This window comes from Cebus imitator, unplaced genomic scaffold, assembly GCF_001604975.1.
Source record: "Cebus imitator isolate Cc_AM_T3 unplaced genomic scaffold, Cebus_imitator-1.0 Scaffold63, whole genome shotgun sequence".
Classification (NCBI taxonomy): domain Eukaryota; kingdom Metazoa; phylum Chordata; class Mammalia; order Primates; family Cebidae; genus Cebus; species Cebus imitator.
Window position 1 is genome coordinate 4,823,226 of NW_016107378.1, and position 26,265 is coordinate 4,849,490.

Genomic DNA, 26,265 nt, shown 5'->3' on the forward strand with positions numbered 1-26,265 from the left:
TACCTAAAAGAAGACCAAAGTAGGAATTTCAGTCCACAGAACATGATGCAGGCATTCCTCTGGTTATTACAGAAAAGTGAAATATGGAACTGCCTCTGTGGCAGCTGTGGTAGAATGGGACACACTACTGGTCGGACATAGTGACTTACACCTGTAATCTCAGCACTTTCAGAGGCCCAAGCAAGCAGATCACTTGGGGTCAGAAGTTCGAGACCAGCCTGGTCAATATGGTGAAACTCTCTCTCTACTAAAAACACACAAAAAATTAGCCAGGTGTGGTGGCGTATGCCTGCAAGTCCAGCTACTCGGGAGGCTGAGGCAGGAGAATTGCTAGAACCCAGGAAATGGAAGTTGCAGTGAGCCAAGATCGCACCACTGCACTCCAGCCAGGGTGACAGAGCAAGACTCCATCTCAAAAAAAGAAAAAAGAATGGGACACATTACTCCTTAATCAACAGCATTGGGTTCATGTTTAAAGACGATGGAATGAAGCAGGGGACAACTTCTGGTTGGAGTGGCTTGGGGGCTGGAGCAGCTTAGCTTTAACAAGCATCAGAGGTTGGAAATACTAGGCTAGGTCAAGAAGCCACACAGCGTCATAACTGGCACATCTCCCAGAACAGGGCGTGTGAGGTTTTCTAAAGCAATTGTAATGGTGGCAGAGGCTGGATCAAGAAACAGAGACGTGCCCAGGTATAGCATTTTCTCAAAGAAATCTTACCACAAACACTCAAAGTGTTGTAGAAACCCAATGCCGGCCTTCCCATAACCCAAAACCCTTCCCCCAAAGAAATCCAAGAAAAGAAACCATAAAAATGTAATTTTTAATGATACAGAAATAGTATATGTACATTTCTTTCCACAGCAGCACTTCATTCATCTCTAAAAAATTTAACAAAATTAAGGCTAAATCAGAGCGAGCTGATAGTAAGGGGTGTTCTACATGGTGTTCTTAAAGAATGTTGTCATAAATATAGGATGTTCTGCAGACAAAAAAATAACAATAAAAAATGCTGAACAAGATACCAGAAATGGGAAATACAGTATAAAATGAGCCCCTTTCTACCAATCTACTAAGAATCCCAACTCCCCTGGGAAGTTTCAAATGGGATGCGAGTTATTTTAATGAATGTTTATGATCTGACGCTAAGACTTCCTAAAATTAGAATTCCACAGTACTAGGCCATTTTATTAACTAAAACCAAGGGTAGTTGTGTCTCCAGTATAATCCCGCTAGAATTTTTTTTAAGTTAAAGTGGACGGTTTTTAAAAGTACTTATTATATCGGAAGCTATGGTTCTTGAAAGGACAGTTCCCTCCATTAGTGGCCCTTCTCCTTAACCCATGTTATAAAAATAAATGAAGACTTTAAAATACAGTGAAATAAAAATGTCATCACTGCCAAGGCAAAGGGCCAGGAAATCAAACGGGGCTCTTCAGTAACCTGGCTCCAGACACTGATGGATGCTATGATCAGGGAGGAGGAAGATCTTTCTTTCCCACGTTTTCACCATCCTTGGCCGTACTTGCTGGTTAACGTTTTAGCACTGCATCGTGACCCAAGAGAAAGCCTTCAGCTGCTCCAGGATTTAGAATAAGATGAACAGTCTTTCTCCCCTCCTCCCATCTCTTCTACCCAAAAAGAGGTCTGAAAGGGGTTCAGAGAAGTGCAAGGCGAACTCCCTGAAGGAAGCCTCAGTTGAAAACCCCAGTTTCTGTCAAGAGGGGCAATCCCCTGACACCCACAGAATCCTGGCCTTCATATGGCCCCATGCACATCTGCTTTAAGGAGTTTATATTACTTCTTCCTCCACCTCCTTTTTGCACATGAGTTTTCATTTTAACATCTCTTTCTCTTCCCCAACTCATCACCTGCTTTGTGAAATTCAAATATGATCTTCATTAGTGGAGAATTGTGGATGTGTTATTCACATCACCAACCTCTAGAGAAAGGGGCATTATTTTAAATTACAGGCCTTAATTACTTTAAAAAGACCTCTTTCTTTATGACAAGGATTTGTTATCCCATAGAAAAATCTTCCCGTATAATTTAAAAGTTTTCATTATAAAGTAGCAAATAGTAAGAAATAATGTAACTTCTTTTCTTTAACTTTGCCTAAGAATTTTTTTTGTTGTTTTTTGTTTTATTTTATTTTTTTTATTTTTTATTTTTTTTGGCTCCTAGAATCTCAATTTCCTCTAAATAAATAAAAGGAAAGACAATGTCCAGGTAAATAACATCAAATGTCCTCTTAAGTCTTACTTGTATTCAACAACTACTAACACCTGTAGGAAACAGCAGGTTGGGGAACATAGACTAAAATGCATTTCTTACATAAATTAACATGTAAACACAGAGAAACATTGTGATAAACATCCAAGTACCCACATTGATGTAAATAATACAGTAACATTACATGATCACAAAATCACAGAAAGTGAAGGAAACTTTGCGATCTTCCAGTTAGCAGATTTCATACCTGGCTGGTCATGAGATTCCCCTGGGGAACCTCCCCTCACAGATCTCCTAGGCCCCTTCATGAACAACTGGATTCAGTAGGCATGGCCTAGGACCCAGGAATTTATATTTCTTTCCTACAAAATTCAATAGTCTAACCCTCTCATTATGCAGAGGAGGAAACTAAAGCCCAAGAGGCCAAGCTGTTTTCTAAGCATACAAAGCAAGTGACAGGAACAGGGCTAGAACGCGGGTCTCCCGGCCAGAGTCTGCTCCTTTTTCCGTCACACCACACCACCTCCCAGAGCTTCCCCTAGACCTGTCACCCATACCCTTCAGCTAAGCAGCCTTAAAACTAGGTAGGGCAGGGACCTATCTCATGTTCCCTCTGATACAATCCTAGGCACCTAGTAAGTGTCCGATAAAGGCTTCTTGGTTGGTAGTTACTCAGCAAAGGCCTAATACTTAATCCTCCATTCACATCCCAGTCTATAATCATCAAAGCAGATGCGAAATTATCTGGCTGGGTAATTTTCAGATCCAGCTATAGAGGGTAATGAATCCTGAGTCTATGAAGATGCCATATTCAAACAAGCAGGAATTTGGGCAACAATAGAGTTCTATAAGATTTATGGAATCTTAATCTTCCATAAATTGTCTTCCCCTTGTTCTCAAAATCTGTGAGAAAAAAAAAATGAATCCTAAGGATAAGAAGAACCTAGCCATTTATTTACAGCCATTTTACAAATATAAATTTTTAAAAATCCTAAATTATTCTAAGGAAAAAATCCTTAGCAATGGTAACAACATATTAAGTTGATTTTTCTTGCTGCTTTTCCTAGTTTTCAATGTTTTTTCCTAGTCTTACAAAACATTCTTTCGTGGATGGAGTCAAACTCCTTTATAAAGCTGATAGTGAGGGATGGGACACATTTAGCCTCTCTATATATGATAACATTGCTCTCCTTCCCCATTCTCTCTCTCTCTCTCTCTCTCTCTCTCTCTCTCTCACACACACACACACACACACACACACACACACACACACATTTATTTGGAGGTGAGGAACATGACACATTTTCTACTTATAGTCATCAATCATGAACCATGTTATAAATGAGATGATCTGATTATATTGTCATCTTGATTGTAGATAAGGAAAAAAAGATAACCAAAACCTTTAAGAAGCCAACAGGAAAATATTAAAGAAAACCTAAGGCCAAAAATTAAATAGCCAGCAGGCACATTGGCCCTCACGCCATGCAGCCCAGCCCCAACTATGCCTCTCTTGACAAATCAGGCTGTGCTGAAGTGCAGAGCAGGAGGGGCTACCCAGAGGGAGCCAGGACAGACAGGTGAGGGAGAAACCTTCCTGCTGCCTCATGACACTCAGAAGCAGGGAAGGACCCAGCCTCCCCAGGAACCACCAGAGCTGGCCTTGGCATCCCTTGATGAGCACTCCCTCCCCAAGTAACATTAAAAGGACATCAAGCTCCACCTGAAGAAGACATCATCAGAAATCATTTATGGATGAGGCCCTCCCATTTAAGACAGTCCCCACACCTGAGTTTTAAAACCAGGTGTACATCCAAACAGGTCTTCTTCAAGTCCTCTACCACGACAGCCTGGGTAGCAGAGATTCCTCAACTTGCATTTTAATTTCTACAGAAAAGGAACTGTCTTGTTTCTCCTTTTTTTAATTTTAACTGTTAAATCCAGTCTTACCAAGCCAGCCCTCAGTATCTGAAGGGTTTTGGTTCAAAGATGCCTGCAGATACCAACATCTGAAGATGCTCAAGTCCCTGATATGAAATGGAACAGAATTTGCATATAATTGACACACATCCTCCTGTATATTTTAATTAAATCATCTCTACATTACTTATAAAATCTAATAAATGTAAATGCTATGTAAAGAGTTCTTATATTGTTCAGAGAATAATGATAAGAAAAAAGTCTGTACATGTTCAATACAGATGCAACCATCCTTTTTTTTAAGTACTATTTTCCATTTGCAGTTGGTTGAATCCATGGATCAGAAACCTGCAGATGCCGAGGGCTGGCCCCATTTAGATTCCTAATCATTCCTCCAGGTAGACAAGTTTTTAAAAATCACATTGACAAGCTCATTCATCCATTTCTTCATTCAACACATATTTATTACAGGGTGACTGGACTTCTGGGTGGTCAGAGCTAGAAAAGGCCTTACACGTCTTGTACCCCACACCCTTCCTTTTACCCAAGGGAGATGGAGGCAGGACTAGCCCTAAACCCAGAGTCCCTCAGTCTCACCCCGATCTAATCATCATCTCACCACCCCAACCAAGCACTTAGCAGTACAAAACCTTGTGCAAAATATATGTACTTTTTCATTTCAAAAATGAAAAATTTACAAGATGAGTTTTTGTAGCTTATTGTAGTTTATAAAGCTAGTAAATATTTGCAAAATGGAATGATAAAACCAAATAAAAGTGCCTTTAAAAAAGTAATTGCAGGGTTTGTAAAGATACTTTCCACTTTTTTTCACATTAAATATTTTAAAAAGTCATATGTCATACACATATGACAACCTTTCTGCCTTTCTGCACAGTTAGAAAGTTGTTCCAGAAAGACAATGATACTACAAAACAACACTCAGAGAATGCACATCCCACAGCACGGACATGTATAATCTATGGTCCTAGTCTACAACATCTACTGTGGTCTACACACACTATGGCTATTATTAAACAAAACATCCCATTGCTACTTAATCAGAAGGAGGATGAAGCTGCTGCTAACATTTCGATGACATATCTGATTCATTATCTCAAGTGACATCACACTGAATGTAGTGGGATTACTGGCTGACAGATCGAACCTAAGTTCTGGACAGTCTTGTCTAAAATAACAGAAGTTTAAATATCCATCTCTTCAGGGAAATTTTAAAGAGTAATTCTATATGCCAAATTCATTTTCTTATGGACTGTATGTTTGTTTGTATAGGACTATCTTATTTACTTATCACTCTAATTCTTTTATCAATTTATTATGCCCCATTCCATAAAATATTAATAGTTAAAAGCCTTAAAAAAAACCTGTTAGCTGATAGTAACTACTATGAATGAAGAGCTTCAACTGCTGAATACCCTAATCCTCCAGGAAAATCACTTCAAAAATGGACATCTTGGGACAGAATCACTCATTTATCTCAAAACCAGGACAAATAGAAAACAACACCATTAAGGGAATTTAAGTATTTTTCTGACCACTATTGCAGAAACACAGAAAAACTGAGCAGATTGTACACATGCAAGGATCAGCAGTATATAGAAAGGCTTAACAAATCAAACTCAGTACACCTTTAATAACTGGATTGAGAGTCGATTCTTAATAAAACCAAATTATTCCTTCCTCAAGGCAACCGTTAGCTACAAAGGAAAAATGATTTCATATCCTTGGTCCATAAAGAAGACACATTTATTTACATTCTCAATGGACTAAAAGAGGCTTTAAACTTTCACAATTAAAATTGTATGCTTCCAAAAATATCATATGATCAATGCACTTAACTTAAAGCTTCAGGTATTAATAACTTCGTTTAGACTTCTTAAAAAACCAACACAAACATACTTTCTAGAGTGCAAAATGCTTCTTATTAAATACTTCAGGAACACAAAAGCAATTTGTTTTTAAACACAGGCATCCTTTTCTGAAGGATCATCACCACAGAGACATCCATTGCCGGCAATGGACGTGGAACAGACCGCCAGCTCAAATAAGGTCCAACGTAAGACTGCCTTCAGTTTCTCACCTCTCCTGATGACCCCAGTTATTTGTACAAACTCATTGTTGGACTCTGGTACATGCACATATACGCATCACAAAGCAGTCTTCGTGCACAGCCTTGGATTCTTCTGGAGTCCAAAGAATGCAGGTCTTCCAGAGACATCTTCAAGTACTCTCCTACTTCTGGGCATGGGGTGACTTGAGGAATGTTGAAGCCATTCTGACCACCTACGGCACAAAGAACTCTTTTTAGAGCAGTCAAGTTCTAAACTCTTTTGTCAATGATTTTACAATCCTATCATTTCAAAAAAGCTAATTTCAGGCTCTAAAAGCCTCTATTTTACTTCTGATTTCTGGAAGTGAAAGCTTCCTTTAACTCTTGATATACTCTCATTTCTTGGTTTCTGAAAGCACTCTGGAGCCAGCAGTGAATAAAACTGGTAAAAGGAGACACATTCTGAGATAAGCCCCACACCTACCTTCCAGGCTTCTCTCTGTGGTCACTCAGGGAACCATATTATCAATACATAGGTAGACACCACTGTTCTTCACCTTTCACTTCCTCCCAGACACAGGCCACCAGCACACTTCGCCATGAGACTGTCCACTTGGAACAGATCTAGTAAAATGAACGCTAGTATAACTCCCTACATTTTAAACACTATCCCTGCACAACTCTAACAGCTGGTTAGCCTCGTCGTCAGCCCCCGATGAAGGTGATCTGGGGTGTGGTTTCAGAGATTCCAGGAAAGGCTCCTCTGGGTTAGCTCAGTAGCTTTTCCAAGCCTATGCTGCTGCGTTACGCTGTTCAATGCAAACACTAACTGGGTTGGGGACACATCTATAGATGGGGCTGGGATGTATCCCTCAAGCATCAGAGAACTGAAAAGGTGGAGAGCTCCTGGTCTAGGGCCTAGGCCTCTGTTCAAGAGGCTGTCACAGGGAATGTCTGAGGCTACTGGAGGGCCACACCAGAAGACCACGAGGGATGGACCTGAGAGAGTAGCTAAAGGAGAAATAGGGTGTAAGAATGAAGGAACATGACAGTCACACCTCACAACCCTGCCTAGGCCTGGTCTTAAACTGCAGACTCCTTATGGGTCGAGGCAGGGCTGCTTTAACAACCATTTCTTACCTGAAGCCCATGATTGCTCTTGGCATTCATTAAGCATTCGTTACATCATGATTAAGCATCCTAGAAAATGGCCTGACCAGTGCAGCCTATTCCCCACTTCAGGGAGAAACGTACGACACACGGAATAGGCTTTACTTGTCTAAAGGGGATGTTTACTTCTGCTCTCGGCTTTTGGCAATTGGAAGACAACGTGGTTTAGTACAAAAAACATAAGCACTGAGATCAGAGAGACTGAGTTAAACACAAACCATATGACCTCAGGCACCTTAACCTCAGCTTTAATAAGAGAAAACCAGGAATAATTCTCATCTTGCCAGGATTTAGGTAGAATGACTTAATGGTGCTCAATAAACAGCTACCAAGATACGTACAAAAATGAGAGGGGCCTGAAAGAAGACAATGAAGCTGGAAGTAAGTTCCCTCAGGCCTGAAATAAGGATTTTATGATTCTTTTTTTTAAAAACAGCATACGCATGTCAAAAAATCACAATAATATGAGGCTGGGCGCAGTGGCTCCTCTTGTAATCGCAGCACTGTGGGAGGCCAAGGAGGGTGAATCACTTGAGGTCAGGAGTTTGAGGCCAGCCTGGTCAACATGGCAAAACTCCATCTCTACTAAAATTACAAAAATTAGCCAAGCATGGTGGCATGTTCCTATAGTCCCAGCTACTCGGGAGGCTGAGGTGGGAGAATTGCTTGAACCTGAGAGGTGGAGGTTGCAGTGAGCCAAGACCATGCCACTGCACTCTAGCCTGGGTGACAGAGCAAGACTCCATCTCAAAAAAGAAAACACACACACACACACACACAACATATTATTCCTTAGTTCAGCTAGCAAGGTTGTTAATGCAATTCAAGATATAAGACTGTGTCACCAGAATAATCCTGAAAGTGTGATATTGTGCTGGCCTAGAGCCAGAACCAGAGCAAAACTATTTTATAAAATACAAAACTGTTTTTAGATAAGTTGAAATGGCTGCCCCATTCTCCTCACAATAACTACTGTCCTTGGCCTCTGTAAATAGATCTGTTAGTTTGTTCTTCAAAACTATGTAAAGCTGCTTACCTTTTCTTATCAGTAACTGCTCTCTGTGGCCCTAATGTGACAGGCAAGCAGTCCTAACCCATGCCATCTTGGCTCCTGCGACTTGTAATAAGTAACTAAGGTCTGTGATTTCCACCTTAACCAGATAATGTGTAAACAAATGTTTATCTTGACTTCTGTAAACCACTTAAGTAACAAACGGAATGACAAAAGTCCCCATCCCTTGGAATGTCCGGGGACCCCCACCCTCATCTCTGCCCAGGAGGTAATTTACAGAATCCACTAGCCCTCGGAATGTCTGAAGCCTTTTCATCCTCATCCCCGCCCCTCACCCCCACTCCCAAGGTGGTTTTTCAGGTATAAAAAATCGTGGCACCCTCCTGTTGCCACCACAGGTTGGAGAGACGTGAGTCCTCTGTGGTCGCCGGCATAATAAATGACCCTGCAACCTGGCATACTTTTGTCTTGTGATAACTTTCTACGCTCTGATCAAATACAACAAAAGGATTTTCTCAAAAAATATCATATCACTCAGAACAGGTGCTCTCACTATGAACTGTCCCACTACAAACCAGAACCCTGTGCCACATGCAGAAGAAAGGCGTTCTCAGTACCATCCCGATCAGCCATGCTGTCAAAGAAGAGCCAGGCAGAGTCGTCCTTCCCATACTTCACAAAAGCAACATAGTGGCTCGTTTCTATGCAGAGAACAGCAAATAACTCCATATTCTGGCAAGGGATGCAGCCGTGTCTCCAGTCCCAGTCAGGTAAGTCTTTGGGAAGTGACACTGGGTTATATTTATGATTCAGCCTCTTGGGATGAAGGTGGACCTAAAATGGACCATGAAAAGAATGTCATTAGGCTGAGGAGAGTGGATTATGAGGTCAGGAGTTCAAGACCAGCCTGGCTGAGATGGTAAAACCCCATCTCTATGAAAAATACAAAAATTAGCCGGGTATGGTGGCAGTCACCTATAATCCCAGCTACTCAGAGAGCTGAGGCAGGAGAATCACTTGAACCCGGAAGGCAAAAGTTGCAGTAAGCCAAGATCTTGCGCCACTGCAGTCCAGCCTGGGTGTCAGAGCAAGACTCCGTCTTAAAAAAAGTCATCATCATTAATGAGTAAAACTCAATGTGTCGAGTGAGTTGACTTCCTTACCCTTATTAAATACATCCCGATTTGTAGCAGCCAAGTACTTCACCAACAGTGCTCAAGTAAACAAAAGAGGCAAAAGCAATACCATTTTATTGTGAATTAACAGTTAATTATGATTTTAAAAAACTTTCCAAAACCAGCCACCTGTTTTCAACTAAAAATAAGTTATTGTTCAACAACAGTTCATCCATTAAGTGAAGGGAAACTCACTTGAGTGTTGCAGGTTTTACAAAACTGCTTGATTTTTCCAGCTGAGATGTCCGGATCATCATAGCATTCTCTACACTCGTACATTGCAAGCCCTCCACATATCCGGCACTGCCTGGGCGCTGAAATGTGGGGAGTGGGAGGGGAGTTAAGAAGGCTAAGAAAAATTAGGCTTTAAAAAGGACAATGCTCATGGCTTCAAAAAAGTCTCTTCCTCTTCCATCCGCTTAAGCTCTCAGTTGGTATTTGAAATATCTTTAAACACGTTTTCTTGGACCAAATAATTTTTCTAAATGTGTCTCCTAGGGTGTTTTTCCCGTCGTATAAAATGCCCATTGATGAAAAGTCAAAGATACAAGAAAGTATAAAGAAGGAAACTAAAAACATCTGCAATTTCAGTTGGCAGGAGATAGCCACTGTTAATCTGATCGTGAATTTTCTCTAATAATTTCACATCTGAATATTTACATAAGTATATATGTGTGTGTATATATATATGGCCCCTTTTGTAGAACGTATTAACGTACTTACCTTTCCACTTAATATTACGCCATGACCATTTTCATACACATTGGTCTTTAAAACCATGAATTTTAATGGCAGTAATTTAATTGTACAGATACACCCACTCATTTAACTACTCTCCTCTGGTTAACATTCAAGTTGTTTCTAACTTCTTAACCATATGATAATAAATATATCTGCACATTAAATATGTATTTTCATTTCTATTTTCTAAGAATAAATTCTGAGAAATAAAATGACTGTTTTCATATTTCCAGGCTCTTCAGATACTGGATTGCCTTGAGAACTACTGTGTCCAGTTAGATTCTAACCTACAACTGATGGGAATTATCTGACAATTTCCATAAAACCAACAAAACAAATTTTAAAAATCTCATACTTACTGTCTTCAAGTAAATCTGTTATATTTAATTCCAGAGAAGGAAAAATTTTTTTAAATAGTTTAAAGTCTTTTCCAAATCGAGGCATCTGAATAATCAGACATGATGGTGCCTATAAAAAAGACAGATATTTTTAGAATCAAAGTGTTAAAAAAAAAACTTTTCCTTATGAAACCAAAATAGTAATGGCTGTCAAACAAAACAGTAAGTTCTGCCTTAATATTGGTGTCCTATAAAACAGGATCCACATGTGACCACGGGCTGTGAACACAGGACACCAACAAGCCACAAGTCTTCACGTGGCTCATGATCGCAGGGACATACCAGCACCTGGAGGTCACAGAGTTCAATCGTCTTGGGTCTCAAAGAAAATCATGGTATTTTATTTGGGTTTATACTTATTAAATATTTTGGAAAGATTGTTTTTGCAAATATAATACAGAAAATGTCATCACAGAAGTACACTACTCATTATATTTCAACAAATAAATAACTGTGGCTGTTAAGGTTTTACCAAAACATGCCTTCAGAAATGAATACAATCAAAATAAACCACAAGCATATATTATTAAAATTATGAAGATTCTCAGACAATAAAAGAATAAGTTCTATCACTCGGTCATTAATAAATATAAATGAATGTATTGACATTTTGTCTCTTGATGAAGAGGGAAAAGTAAACATTATATTTTGATATATTTGGATAATATGCTTGGGTAAAATGGCATTTTAAAAAACATACATCTTCCTTTTGCTTTAAACTGCCTAAAAGTGGCCAGGAGTGGTGGTATATGACTGTAATTCCAGCTACTTAGGAGGCTGAGGCAGAAGAATCGCTTGAACCCAGGAGCCGGAGGTTGCTGTGAGCCGAGATTGTGCCATTGCACTCTAACCTGGGCAACAAGAGCAAAACTCCATCTCAAAAAATAAAATAAAATAAACTACTGAAAAGTTTTCAAGTTCTGCAAATAAGCTTGGTGTTTTCTTTGGCACCAAAAATCCAAAAAATTCAGTCTTAATTCTAAGACGTTTTCCGTAAAGGCAAAGTTGAAACACTGCATACTTTTAAAAATTCGTGTTTCTTAACAGTTTGTGTCTCAAACTGTTCTCAGCTAGTTAAAATCAAGAGATATTGAATCTACCAATAGTCTTAAGACTCTCACAGACTTTCATAAAAAAATACCATAAGTGAGGATCACTAACCTCTGCAAATTTCAGGTTACTGTTGATAAAAGACCATTCTAACAACTGCTGAATTGTGGGAACTCCAACTTTCTCATTTTTTTCCATAAAAATTTGATAGAAGTAACAATCTTGTACCTTTTGACCTGCTGATCTAAAAACATGCAGAGAAAAAAAAACATATAATCTATTTATTAAATGCTTAAATCAAAATGTGAAGTTGTCCCAGCAGTATCTGAGAACAGAAAAACCATAAAATTGATTGTGTAGCTTTGGACATTCAGAACAACAGAGGGAAATAAATGATTTGGATAAAATAATTAAATTTGCTTAAGCACAAGACCTTATAAATGATTTATTTTGTTTAGTTTTTAGATTGGAAAGTTCTCTTAGTGATTAGGAAAAAAATAATGGAATTTTCTAACCCCAATAACCCCAGTCAAGAACCACTATGTGAACAGAACTAACCAAAAGCTAAATCACTAGGGCAACTTAACTGCCCGAATCTGGAAAGCTGCAAACTGCATTTAATGCTTGAAAATAAATTCTTATATGCCCAGATATGACAGACCATTAGCAGACCTTCTAGACCAAACTTTTCATTTCTAAAATGAAGGTGCTAAGATCTAGGGAAGGAGAATGACTTCTCAGCAAGTCCAAAGCAGCACTGGGTACAGAACCCAGGGACCCTAACCACCGCTTACCATTCTTTCTGCTAAAGCATGCTGTCTAATAGTCACTTGTTTATTCAACACATACCAACTAAGCATCTACCATATGCTAATCATAGTGTTACTCTTCTGTTTTGAACATTTTCCTTCTAAATATTTTACTATAGCATGTCATTAGTCTTTACGACTAACTCTACCAGAAGGACTAATAATCCTTAAGTTTACTATTTACCTCTTCAGCAGAATTTCTAGATATAGAGTCAGACTGTTTACATCTAAACCTATTTCTAGATTTTAAGATTTTTAGGGGAAAATATTAACATCATTTTCATTATAAAAAAGAAACCTCACTATTCAGAAACCAGCCTGCAGAAATCTTCAGCTTTCCAAAGCAACTTACGTCCCCAAATAAAGATAACTTAATTGATAACAAAACAGGAGATTCTCGAGACCCACAACAAACACAGAGAATAAGCAAAAAACCTGAACGCTATGCTATACCAGTGTTTTAATCAGTTGTTGATGACTATGACAAAAAACCAGAATTTTTCTGTGAAAGCCAAAAAGCATAGGAAATTAACAGTTTCCAGGAAAAGAGAGAGAGAGAGAGAGAGAGAGAGAGAGAGAGAGAGGAGACTAAGAAACCAGGAAGTAGCAGAGGTCAGTAACTGTAATCATAATCATGGCAGCAGGGGAGGAGGGCTGGTGGTTGAAGGGAGCACTACGTGGCAAACACTGAGAGAAGGGAGGCAGAAATTAGCAGAATTTTTCTGTGAACGTGCAAATGCCTAGGAAAAGAGCGAGAGAGAGAGAGAGAGAGAGAGAGAGAGAGAGAGAGAGAGAGAGAGAGAGGAGACTAAGAAACCAGGAAGTAGCAGAGGTCAGTAACTGTAATCATAATCATGGCAGCAGGGGAGGAGGGCTGGTGGTTGAAGGGAGCACTACGTGGCAAACACTGAGAGAAGGGAGGCAGAAATTAGGATAGAGAAGACAATTTACTAATTTCTTGGCTTTTCCCTGTTTCTTGCATCCCACTCCTTTATTCTAAACTCAGTTTTGTTTTACTAAAGTATATCCTGTAATAAGTCTTGAATGGTAATTTAGTCCTGGTTCTCTCTGCTCAGAAATTCTGAATATTTTTATTACTAGAATTTCAGTCTATCAAAAATTCTGAAAACTCTTCAGCTGTTATCTGTTGAAATATTGCCTTTTCCCTATTCTCTCTAGTATCTCCTTGTGGAACTCTAGTTAGAATCCATCTTCCATGCCTCTTATCCCCTTTTTCTTGTTTTCTAACTCTTTATCCCTTTGGACAACATTCTGGGTACTTTCTTCAGCTCTGTCTTCCAAATGAGCAATTCTCTCTTCAGCTGTGCACACTGCACCAATGAGGTAACATCATGATATAGTTTCTACTTCTGGAGATTCTGTCTTTATTTGATTCTGTTTATCAACCCTGTTTTACCTTCCATTGGCATCTAGTTCTTTTGTCTCTTCAATCATTTAAGGACATCTTATAGTCTTTTTTAGACTGTTTAATTTTTTACGTGCTCTTCCTATTTGTTGCATGACTATTTGTTGCTGACTCTCTCTTTCTCTGTCAATAAGAAATGCTAGTGGAGGGGAAGAATTACTCTTGAAAAAGAGCCAGCTTAGAATATTTATAAACTTTAAAAAGGTGATTCTCAATATGAAGAGATTTTTTGCAGGGATGAAGGGGACAGTGTACCCTTCAGGGGGGTGTAAGAACTTCCCAGGGCCCTTTCAAGTCCCACAAGGCATTCAGACTCTGAGATATATTCAGAGATGCCCTGATCCCTCCTTACCCACTCTGAGGATCACTGTAGTATTCAACCTATGTTATTGCTGAGCATGTATTACATTCCTTAGGTGTGTGGGCTAGAAAGGGGAGGATAAAGGATGAAAAAAACTGTTTAAAGCATCTGAAATTTGTCCCTTTAAAATGAAAAACCAAATTGACTTTCTTCTCCCAAAGTGCCTGCTAGGTTTCCTGTATCATGTATTAAAGATATCTTTCCTTTCTCATTTGTGTTAGAAAAGTTGACTTATGAGACACTGAAATGCTACATACAGTTAATTCTATTTCTGAGCTTTCTATTTGGTCCCATTGATCCATATTTCTAATCTTATGCTAGTATCATACACTATTTTTAAGTCTATTGCTTTGCCTTCATAGCTTATAATAGAAATCTATTTTAAAAGCATTCTTCAAGATTTTTGTCCACTTCCATTTTGTAGAGAACTCTAAAACCACTTTCCTAAAGTATGTTAAGATCTTGCTTGTGTGCAAATTATTACGTAATAATCTTTAAATTATTTAATTGTCCTACCCAGAACACAATCTTTCTCACTAATTAATCAAATCCCCTTTGGTTCTGTATAAGTCTTTTAAAAAATCTTATCTCAATAAAATTGATTTCTTGGTATTTTATACTTTCATGAAGTATGAAATTATTTTTTCATATTTGCTTGAAGGTATATGGAAATGCCATTGATTTTTCCCTGGTTATTTTACATAGAAATATTATGAATTCTTTTGCTAATTATAGTAATTTTTAGACAATTCTCTAAGATTTTTAGGTGTACATACGGCTATTATCATCTTTGGGCAGATATTACGAGCTCTTGTTGATTATGTATTATGTCTCATTTCATTCATCAGAACTTCCCAAACAATATCAAACCACAGTCATGGCACCTTCCACCAGCCCTCTCTTCTCCCCATCCATCAATTCAACAATGGCATCAAACAACATCCCTTTAAGACACAGAGATGAGGAAGAGTACTTATCTATGTTTAGCATTTAGGAAAGTATATAGGATATTAGATTCTCAAGAGAGAAACCCAAGCTAAAATACAAAAAGGTCCATTGTTTAGACTGAGAACATTCAAACTATCTGGAAAGTTCAGTCATTTAGAACATTTTGTTAAGAACTTTACTACATTAAACAAGGCTTTCATTCAACATGGTGAGTGGGGAGGGCAGACGAAGTTATACATCAAAGAACAGGAAAGCTAATTTAAGACTAAATTTTTTGAGTGATGAGTACACACAAAAAAAGTGTTCTTGAAGTGCTTAAGTTAGAATGAGATTTTTTTCTTAAAAGGTTCATTAATTGAAATTATGAAGAAATATATATATATACACACACAGTTTCATAGGAAAATGATTTTCAATAATAGTTATCACTAGGGTTAAAAATTATAGTACAAATTTACATTGGATTTGTTCTTCAAGTAAAGCATGGTACTCTGCGAGGACAATAAACAAATTAACTTGCATGATATTCCGCTAGCCTATTAAGAGCCCTAAACAAATACAATATTAAGAAATCATTCTGGAATTCATATCTGTTAAATAATGGCAGTAGAAATGAGAATTGTCTATTTTCCAGTGCTTCTAGAACAATTTAAAGGTTACCTTATTTTTAGCAATGGTTCTACCCTTAAAATATGATGAAACAGGATATTCAAGAATTCCTCAGGATCTAGGAGAAAATTTTAAAATCAAATAAGTCACAGGCAACATTTTTAAATCATTTTATTTTTTATTTCTAACAGTCATATTTTAATACTGAATTCAATTTCATTCATCTAATATTATTTCAATTAAAAGTAGAGTTTTCAAGTTTTCCTGACAAAGGAAAAACATAAAAGACATTTAAAAGTTATGATCAAGTATTATGTTTCAATTTTGTCATGACTTTATTGCATTTGAAAGGGTGTAATAGATCACATATAATGAAATAGTTGTTATTTCTTTTGGGGGTTTTAAGCTAAGTGGAGTACAATCTGAAGTATACCCCGTTTTTCCCTGCAAGCCTCTAAGCATTATAGCTGGTTATGGTATGCTATCCAGTTCAAAGTCAGGTAGCGAATCTCTGAGTAAGCCCATTAGCTAGGAAGAGATTAGAACACTGTTCCCTAACCATAAACTTAATCCTAGTCAGCAGCTTCTAACTCCCTTTTGTAACAAGAAAAACTAAGTGGGAAAACGTAGAAAACCCAATGCAACTCTGCACCACGAGAGATAAACCACTGAGAATATCATTGCTGTGTGGAAAGGAAAGGACTTTTTATTTAAGCATTTAATATACTAGAACCAGCCCACTTCTTAAAGGGGTTCATTATTACACATCATCAATCACTTTTAGAAGAGAGGAAGAATTTACAAAATGGGGAGATAACCATATCACACAGAAAGACACTCCTAATTTAAAATAAAGCCCCCAACTACACAGACACACGTTTCAGCTAATACTTTGGTATGTGAATATGCTCTTCAGTTACTTTTAATGCATATAAGTTAAGATGGTCACCTTTTTCTTCAGAGGTAAATCCTGATGCAGCCTCCACCTTTTCAAGTATTTTCCTCAGTTTCATAATCTTTGTGGCACACACATATCCATATCTATGTTGGTAAAAAACTATTAATTGATATTGGCACGTATTAAATTATATAACACATCTTAACCACACATTTTCTTTTTCTTTTTCTTTTTCTTTTTTAAAGACAGAGTCTCACTCTGTCACTCAGGCTGGAGTAGTGCAGTGGCCTGATCTTGGCTCACGGCAACCTCCACCTCCCAGGCTCAAGAGATTCTCATGCCTCAGCCACCAAAATGGCTGGGATTATAGGCGTGCACCACCATGTCCAGCTAATTTTTCTATTTTTAGTAGAGACAGGGTTTCACCATGTTGGCCACGCTGGTCTTGAATTCCTGACCTCAAGTCATCTGTCCACCTCAGCCTCCCAAAGTGGTGGGATTACAGGTGTTAACCACCGCACCTAGCCAAGCTTTTTCTTGAAGTTTGAAAAATTAAAGACCTAGAACCAGAATTATCCTAGACACTATCATATGCCTTACAAGTAATTGTCATAGACTAATATGAGAAAAAACATTTTTTAAGTTTGTGGTGACTGAGTTTTTAAATAATATTTGCTTGGGAAATTAAAGTATTTACTTCATAAAGCAGAATATACAATTTTGAGAGAGAATATCCTTTTAATACTAAAGTGTGAAATAGCCACTAAGGGAAATGGGAATTTTTAAGAAACTGAAAATCTAAAATCTGCAGTCAAACCAATTGGCATAATTATGACATTTTCTCTCATCTTTGTCTGAATGCAAGACATATTCAGTAAGTTTAATATCACTTTGAATTTGTAATTCTAAAAATAGCTTCAGAGGAGACCTTAGTGGCTACCATAAGTTTACTAAGGACAAGTCAGAACTAGCTAATTTTATATCGATTTTTTATGCTGACTATTCATTTACTTGTTAGTTTCCTGCAATCAATATAGATTCAGCATCTACCGCTTACACAGTAATGTAACCTGTCAGCCGTTGGGAATACAAAATGAGTAAGGTGAAAAACATCGGGTCTCTGCCTTGGAGAAGCTTTCAGTGAAGAAAAGCAGAGATTTCAGCACCAAATAAAACCATAATACAGATATGAACGCTATAATACAGATATGAATGCTGCAGACGCAGGGAATCCTGATCACAACAAGGCATCTGACCAGTTTCTTACTGTGGACAGGGTGAGAAAGTGTGATTAACTATGATTCTTAACTGGTTGAACAATAGGATTCAAAGAATGTTTATTAATGAACTTATGGTGTTTGGGAAGGAAGGAAAGAGGTAGTAACGTGCCTTAGAGATTTGGACTTGACCTGTCTTGTTCCAGTATCAATTACTTACGGGAAAAAAATAGTATGTTTAAAAATTTGCATAAGACAAAATAATTGATATGAAAATCAAGATTCACAATTTTCTTAAAGGGTAAGATCATTAGAGAATTCATTACAGAATTTAAGGAAAGCAAAAGATGTAAGTGAGGAAATTTATCCTCTTATAATTTACTTTCCTAGTCATGTGATATAGCAGATAATTTGGAATGCTCATTATATTTCAGTATTCTGCTTTTTTGGTTCAAATTTGATATCAAACTATTTTTTACTTTAATTGATAAATTAAGAAAAGTGTATAAAAGAATTCAAATTTATCTTATGTGGACTTTAAATTATATCACTTTCTCTCTATATTCCTGAACAAACAAATTTGTGTTATGATCTACGATCCTATCTCTTCATAGTTCAAATTTTATCATATGACATTATCACATATCACTACCACTCATTCAAAGTCTTTACTAGGTATCTCCTTGTCACTCGTGCCTGTACCATTACAAATTGCTTCCTGTGGCCATACAAAGACATGTTTATAATTCCTAAAGGAGGAAATGTAAAGAGTCACCTTTTTAAGACAGGTGGAAAGAGGCCAGATATATTCCTTTAACCAAGGCATATGGTACTAAAATACATCTCATCTGTTGCTAGTACAAAAGGATTAAATACTAGCTATTCTGTACAGAACTTCACTTGCTCCTTTTCTTTCAGACTTAAGAAGAGAGACTATGCCAGTTTGACCAGTAAGCATGATTACTGGTAGTGGAAGTGTTGGAATAAACTATTTTAAAAGGTAAGAATCCTAAGTATTATGTATCAGCTTTCCTAAACCTACTGCAATTGCTAAACTGTAGTTTACTCCAGCAAAATGGTTTAAATCATTTCATGGAATATGCTATGTTCTACACCTTGGCCAGATTTAAGAAATTAAATAAGCAAAAACATACAAGGACCAAAGGTTTAAAAATGTAATATTTTACCATGAAACTTAATTTTCACCCATCTCTTATTATATGAAGACAAGGTATAAATTAATTACTATGTCAGAAAACAGCAAATAGGACACCACTTAAAGGCAAAATAGCAATATATTGTCTTCTTACATTCTCAGAGGATTAACAATTTCTGTCCTCAGCAGCTCTTGGGTTTCACTATAATATTCCACATCATTCTTTTCTTTGGGTCTAAGTAACACAGTGTCCAGAACAGAACTAAAAGAAAATAAGCTGCAAAAGAAAAAGAATATTTTTCTTCATGCTGTAAACATATTTTTCAAGAAATAGATTTTTAAAAGAATTGGAAGAGGAAAATAAGTGAAGTCTAGAGAACAAATAGCATATCAATTTGTGTTTTTCATTAACACAGGTACTAGGGCCCCTGTGAAGATACCCACGGTTCAATCATCAGGACCTAGAGATCATTCCAGGAGGACAATACTAACAAATACTGAGAAAGCAAACTGCAGATCAACACAGTTAAAGGATAATAACATGCCCACAGAATATTAAGAAGGAAAACTTCTTTGCACAAGTTGAAAGAGGAACTAAAAATCCCAGTCAAATTACAAACAGACAACAGAGGAGAGCACTTGGAGACAACTTCCCGAGGCTAGCACCACTCAGTGCCCCACTTCTCTCTCCCCGTGCCCCTTTGCAAAGATCTATTACATTAATAAATTTCTCTAAATGCTAAAATCACTTATAAGTGAATAACAGGCCGGGTGCAGTGCCTCACACCTATAAACCCAGCACTTTGGGAGGCCTAGGTGGGTGGATCACCTGAGGTCAGGAGTTAGAGACCAGCCTGACCAATAGGGTGAAATCCTGTCTCTACTAAAAATACAAAAAATCAGCTGGGCGTGGTGGCATGTGCCTGAAGTCCCAGCTACTTAGGAGGCTGAGACAGGAAAATCACTTGAACCCGGGAGGCAAAGTTGCAGTGAGCCGAGATCACGCCACTGCACTCCAGCCTGGGCAACAGAAAAAGGCTCCATCTCAAAAAAATAAATAAATAAAATGAGTGACTAACAGCAGTAATTTGCTGGTATCAAATAAACAGAAAATTTGGCTAATACAGATTTTTATCAGTAAATCTAAAGAATATTATATCAATACTATAAGGCTTGTTTTTGCCAAAGCATTCTGCAAATAAAATGGCCACCAGTTTATTCTTCTCCCTACTTTAAAAATGTTAGCATCCCAAGTTAACTTCCTAATTCTTATCATATAGCTACAGAACTTGCAGGCTACTCTCAATTTAACTCAGCCTACAGTCCTCAGAGCCTAACGATCCTTGGTTCACTCTCCAGAGCTTAAATATCTTTGCAATGTTAAGGCCGGGCATGGTGGCATGGTGGCTCACGCCTATAATCCCAAGCACATTGAGAGGCTGAGGCAGGTGGATCATTTGAGGTCACAAGTTCAAGACCAGCATGGCCAACATGGCGAAATCCTGTCTCTATTGAAAATACAAAAAAAAAAAAAAAAAATTAGCCAGGAGTCATAGCACATGCCTGCAATCCCAGTTACTCAAGAGGCTGAGTCAAGAGAATTACTTGAACCTGGGAGGTGGGGGTTGCAGTGAGCACAGATCATGCCACTGCACTCCAGCCTGGGTGTCAGGAAAAAAAAATTCTTGCAATGTTAAGTTGTTCCACTTTGGAGGGCAGCAGTGCTGCTACTGAAAATAGGCTTGTTTAAAGATGGTAATTTTATGATTGCCTTTACCTACTCAAATAAATACAGCACACAGCAGCCAGTGGCTTCACTGCAAGTTATGTTATTTGATATGTGCAGAAAGATTTCCCAGATACTCTCAGTATATCTATTCCATTTGTAACAATATCATTCACCTCTTATTCATTATTCAGTTACTTTTTATATTAACTTTTTGGATACAGAAACATGAGACGACATTCAAAAGTTGGCAAAGGGTATGTCATGAAAAAAAATCTCCCTTTCTATCCTGACCCATGGTCATCCAGTTTCCCTACTTAGAAGCAGTTGGCAGTTTCTTTCACAAATACACGCACACAAACACATACCCATATGTGTCCCTGCCCTTATGGCATTTTAAACTTACCAGAATAAAGTTGAGTCTAAGTAACAAGAATTATAATGACCCTGGATGCCTTTCTTCTTCCCAATCATTATCTCCAAGCCTTCTTTTTCCATTTTTGGGGGAGTATTTTCTTCTACTACTTCACTTAAGTAGCCTCCAAATGCTGAAAAGATTTTTTAAAAAAGCAAATGAAAAGAATTCTTTTAAACTATTACAGTATGTATTCTCATAAATATTTTTTTCATTTTAAAATGTTTTTGTATTTTGATGCAAAATTTGTTTCTTAACTTTAAGTAAAAAGTAGGCTTTGGGTAACTGCTATTTAACTTGGCTTATAAAAATTGCTATTGTTCATTTTCAACTTCCTCCACAATTTAAAAACACATTTTAGAGTATTATGTGTAAAAAGCACCTGTCAAATAAAATATGTCCCAAATATTTCAGTGTTTATCTGAAGATGCTTCAAGTTTGAAAAGAAAATGAAAATTCCAAAGGACTATTTCAACATAATAAAAAGTGTTTTTCATGAAGATGGCTTTCCTGTTTGCACCTGCTGAAGCCCCAAGATGCTTTTCCACTATTATCCAACAATGGAAAGAAACAGCACCAGGAACCTGCCCCAATTACACGTGATAAGGAGAGCACTCAGTTGAAATTTACTTCTTACACTAATGCTGATTTCTTTGTAAGATGCACTCACTGCTGTACTTAAACAAGACACTGTGAGGGAAGTCAGTAAAAAAAAAAAAAGGTCACATTTCAATTTCTACCACTGGTATTGCTGAAAACTAAGTGTAATCAACAGGAAGAGAAAAACAAATCACACTATTATTCACTCTGTAAGTCTCAAATACTCTTCCTAATACTTTTTTAAGATGTCCCTCTTAAAACAACTTTCTCATATACCATGCAACAATTTTTACTGATTTAAAGCTTAATGAGCATTGGCAAGAAAAATATTAAAACACTGTCGCCATCACCTAATATGACATGATATGAGATTAGAATTATAGTCATTCCAGGTTGTTAAGTAAACGAAAAGCATCCAAATACCTAAAGAGTTACAGCGCTCGATCTGATTGGAAACTGGCTGCAGTGATGCAAACCGAGAGTCAGGCCTGCAGCTCTTCAGTTTAACAAACAGCGCCTTCTTCAGAGCACAGGTGAAATACCGAGTGCCTCTGAAGGTTCCATCGGTACAGCCTGCACATTCATCTTCCTGAAAAAGAAATGCTCCGATATGCATTATACCACACCTTGCAGAGACAGTATACAAAGAACTAAGGTTACTAAGACCTGTTTCTAGTATACTCTTTCTCACCATTCCCTCTTCGCACCTGTACTGGGAACCTCATCAAGATAAAGGAGTTCAGTAATCAGTGCTTCGGCCAACAGCTAATGATTTAAAAAGTGAATTCCTTAATCCCGCATGAATTCCTTTCTATATTTCCTTTCAGAATATACACTTCGGCCTCCCCTGGTTAATGGCCTTTTCTGCACCATTTCTATAAGCATTAAAACAGGCAGGGAAGGAGAAGGCTATTTATTCTAACAACCTGCATTCTCACCTCACCCCCACGCCCCACAAGATAGTATTCACTAGCATGGAAACAAACAAGAAAGAAAAAAGAAATATATTTAAATTGGCCACATGCAGTGGTTCATCCCTGTAATCCCAGCACTTTGGGAGGCCAAGGTGGTAGATTACTTGAGTCCAGGAGTTTGAGACCAGCCTGGGCATCATGGTGAAACCCTGTCTCTACTAAAAACACAAATTAGCCGAGCATGGTGGTAAATGTTTGTAATCCCAGCTACTCAGGTGGCTGAGGTGGGAGAATTGCTTGAGCCTGGGAGGTCGAGGCTGCAGTGAGCCCTGATTGTGCTACTGCACTCCAGTCTGTGCGACAGAGTGAGACCCTATCTCTAAATAAATAAATAAATGCTAAATGTACTCAAGTTCTCCTCTCCTGATTACAAAATATCAAACAATATGTTCTCCTGATCTCTAAAGGGAAACCCTTTCCCTCTAGCAAAGGTCTCAAAAGATCTCTAAAAATGGTGATTAATTTTAAAGCCAATGATATAATTATTAGAAATGACCAGGAGAAGGGGCTGAAGAAGAAAGAGAAAGGCTGATGGAAAATTTGCTTGATTTAATGAATTCTGTTTAATATAAGAAGCCTAAATACATTGGCCTAAAAATCAGCTTTCATTTTTTGAATGTAAATCAACTAACATTAGGACAAGTGGGTCGCAAGCTTCAGGGATGGCAAAGGGAAGTCAGGCAACGTGGTGAAAAAATTCTTCTGTAGTGATAGCTTTTCTGACAAACATAACAGTTTCCCAAAAAACATATAATAGGGGGAAATCTGCACAAAACCTCATCCAGAAAAAAAATTGCAATTTTTGGATCAAGTTAAATTACCAGTTCCAGTCCAGCAAGTACTTCATTCAGTCCTGGTGGCTGACCGATCCAACGGATTACCCCATAGAAAGGAGGGTTCTCTTTAACTTCAGCCAATGAGCCCACTTCTAGACCATGTGAGTTCCCAGGAGGCATGGCCAAGGGTGGACTCTCCTGGACAGGTGCAGTGTTTAGCTCTTCCATCACAGACTGCGCTGACAGAGAAAGTGGACTGTGGCCAATACTTCCATTGCTGTTGGGCATCTTTGTCAGACTGAATGGTAGAGAGTGGAATCTGTTCTCGGTGGACAGTGCGTTCACAGGAGGAGGCTGGAGTGGTGGTGAAGAACGGTCAAAGTCTGTAGATACCTCTGTAAGAGATTTTGCAGGGTCTTCTGCAACTAAAAAATTATTCCTGATTAGAAAAACGCATTCAAGAATATTGACTCTGTCTTACATTTCTAAAAATAAATATACAGATCTAGTCCAACTGCCCCCCTGGCCTCCCGACTATTCATAGCATTCTCATAGGCATCACAAAGTTAATATCTCCAACAGTGTTCTCGCTTCTCTCTCCACCCCGATCTATGCACCTCAGTCAATGGCACCCAACCGTTCAAAACAAAAAAATCTATCATCAGTGGGTATCGTATAGGTGATACTCTTTGTCCAAAACACGATTAATTGAGAAAGCAGTATAAAAAGATACCAAAAACCTTAAGAAACGTTTCTAAATAACTAATGGATCAAAAAAGAGATAGTAAGTTTTAACAATAAATAAAAAAGAGAGAAAAAGAAACAAAGAAAGAAAGAATCCTTATGTAACATGGCTAAATTAATACTTACAAGGGAATTTTATAGACTTAATTGTTTACTTCAGAAAAAAACAAAAGCTAAATATGAACTCAGGATACATCTCATTCTTCCATGAGTACTTTCCATATGCTATTTCTCCTCCCGAGGAGGTTCTTCTGGCCCCTTTCACTTTGTCATCTGTCACTCTTCTGGTAAACCTAAGCATGTGTCACTGTCCCAAAGAAGCATCCCCAAGACCCTGAGAAAAATCACCTTTGATGTATTCTCCTGGCATCATGTACCTTTACTGCGCACATCACCAAGGCAACTCTACTTCTGTGTCTGTGGTTGTTTAATTTCTATCTCAAAAACTTAACAACTGCAAAAGGGGCACAAACTATGTCTATTTTTTCTCACCATTTTCATCTCGATGCCTAAAAGAATGCCTGGCACATCGTAAGCACTCAATAAATATTTGTTGAACAAATGAACAAAGAAGAGAATAAACTAGGAGAAAATGATGTCCCAGAAACAAGGGAAGATAATTTTTTTTTTAAAGGGAATGCTTTAAAGAGGTCAAGAAAGAACCAGACAGAAATTTTCCACCCTAAACAGATCAGTTAAAGGAAAAGAACAAACTACTAATACATTTCTTAAACATTTTAATAATCTTAACAGTAGTACAATTCAAACTGTGTACGATATTTTAGTTTAGCAATATTACAAACTAAATATTGTGGTTTATTCATTCTGCTTCCAAAAACTATAGATATTGCTGTTGTTAAAAAGCCATTTTTCTATGATGAGTTAAAAAGAGAGGTTCATTATGAAGAACTCTAAAATTACAGATTACCTTCATCAATGTACCACGTATTTTTTGATTTGGATTGTGGTTGTGAGTCAACAGAAGACCCATTTAAGGTATAAAATAATTCAGATCTGTTTCTATTTCCAGGGTCTGAGGTAGATCCTATAGAACAAGAAAAGTTTCATTTAAAAATAAAGTCAACATAGTGTCAAAGTTTTTTTTTTAGTAAGAGAAATGAATGAGTATGATCTTAACAACTGTTTACATAACCAATAAATGTGTATAAAAACAATATGTTTTGTAATTGCCTTCGGCTTTTAAAAATTCGGTAACCATTTTGGCATACTGAAAACATCCTTGGGCCCAAAAGTCAATATAGGAGGGTAATCGGAGTAAGTTAAAAGAAAAGCCTACTCATTTTCTTAAAATGAATTGCTTTAAGAAATTGTTCCATGTACTGCAGCTTATTTCTAAATGTCAAATCACCATTCCCCAGCTTCATTCTACAGACCCAGTGGTTCACAAATTTAACCTATTATTTTAAAACAGTTCATTTGAAAAGAAAGTAATCTTCAAATGCTGTATATAAATCAATACACAAATTATGTTTAAGACAGTTAAGTTTTAAACATTTGGAATTGTTGGTAGTCAAATTCCTCGTGTCTTTGAAAAAATCAAGCATTTTTACTTCTTATAGATTGGATTTATTTTATGTGAGAGGGTGGTGTAGCTATGTCACAGCCATTTCAAGACATTACCCTGCCTCAGTGTTAATTAGAAGACATGTCATGGTGGGGCCAGTGGGCTCTCCAGAACCCACAAAAAATCTTTAGTCTATTTCTCTTTAAGTGAAAGTAGCAAGTTTGAGCTATCCCATATAGATCTATAGCTTACCATAAAAAAAAGACTATCATGTATATATCCTGCAACTAATTCTAAGTCTCTCAGGCCCCACT

The 26,265-nt window shown here is 37.6% G+C and overlaps 1 protein-coding gene across 8 annotated transcripts in view; it reads right to left on the reverse strand.

Moving 5' to 3' along the window:
* Positions 1-805: 805 nt before the first annotated feature.
* The window catches only part of CYLD (CYLD lysine 63 deubiquitinase), a 65,487-nt gene continuing 40,027 nt past the window's right edge, over positions 806-26,265 (reverse strand). For all 8 annotated transcript variants that reach the window (XM_017530124.2, XM_017530122.2, XM_017530119.2 and 5 more), the window contains 12 exons: positions 25,355-25,471; positions 23,728-24,107; positions 22,356-22,521; positions 21,324-21,465; positions 19,346-19,468; positions 16,870-16,961; positions 15,972-16,038; positions 11,879-12,011; positions 10,679-10,787; positions 9,774-9,892; positions 9,021-9,237; positions 806-6,454 (listed from right to left, as the gene is read on the reverse strand). In XM_017530124.2, coding sequence (XP_017385613.1) covers positions 6,270-6,454; positions 9,021-9,237; positions 9,774-9,892; positions 10,679-10,787; positions 11,879-12,011; positions 15,972-16,038; positions 16,870-16,961; positions 19,346-19,468; positions 21,324-21,465; positions 22,356-22,521; positions 23,728-24,107; positions 25,355-25,471 — 1,850 coding nt within the window. In that variant the 3' untranslated portion in view covers positions 806-6,269. The remainder of the gene's footprint in view (positions 6,455-9,020; positions 9,238-9,773; positions 9,893-10,678; positions 10,788-11,878; positions 12,012-15,971; positions 16,039-16,869; positions 16,962-19,345; positions 19,469-21,323; positions 21,466-22,355; positions 22,522-23,727; positions 24,108-25,354; positions 25,472-26,265) is intronic.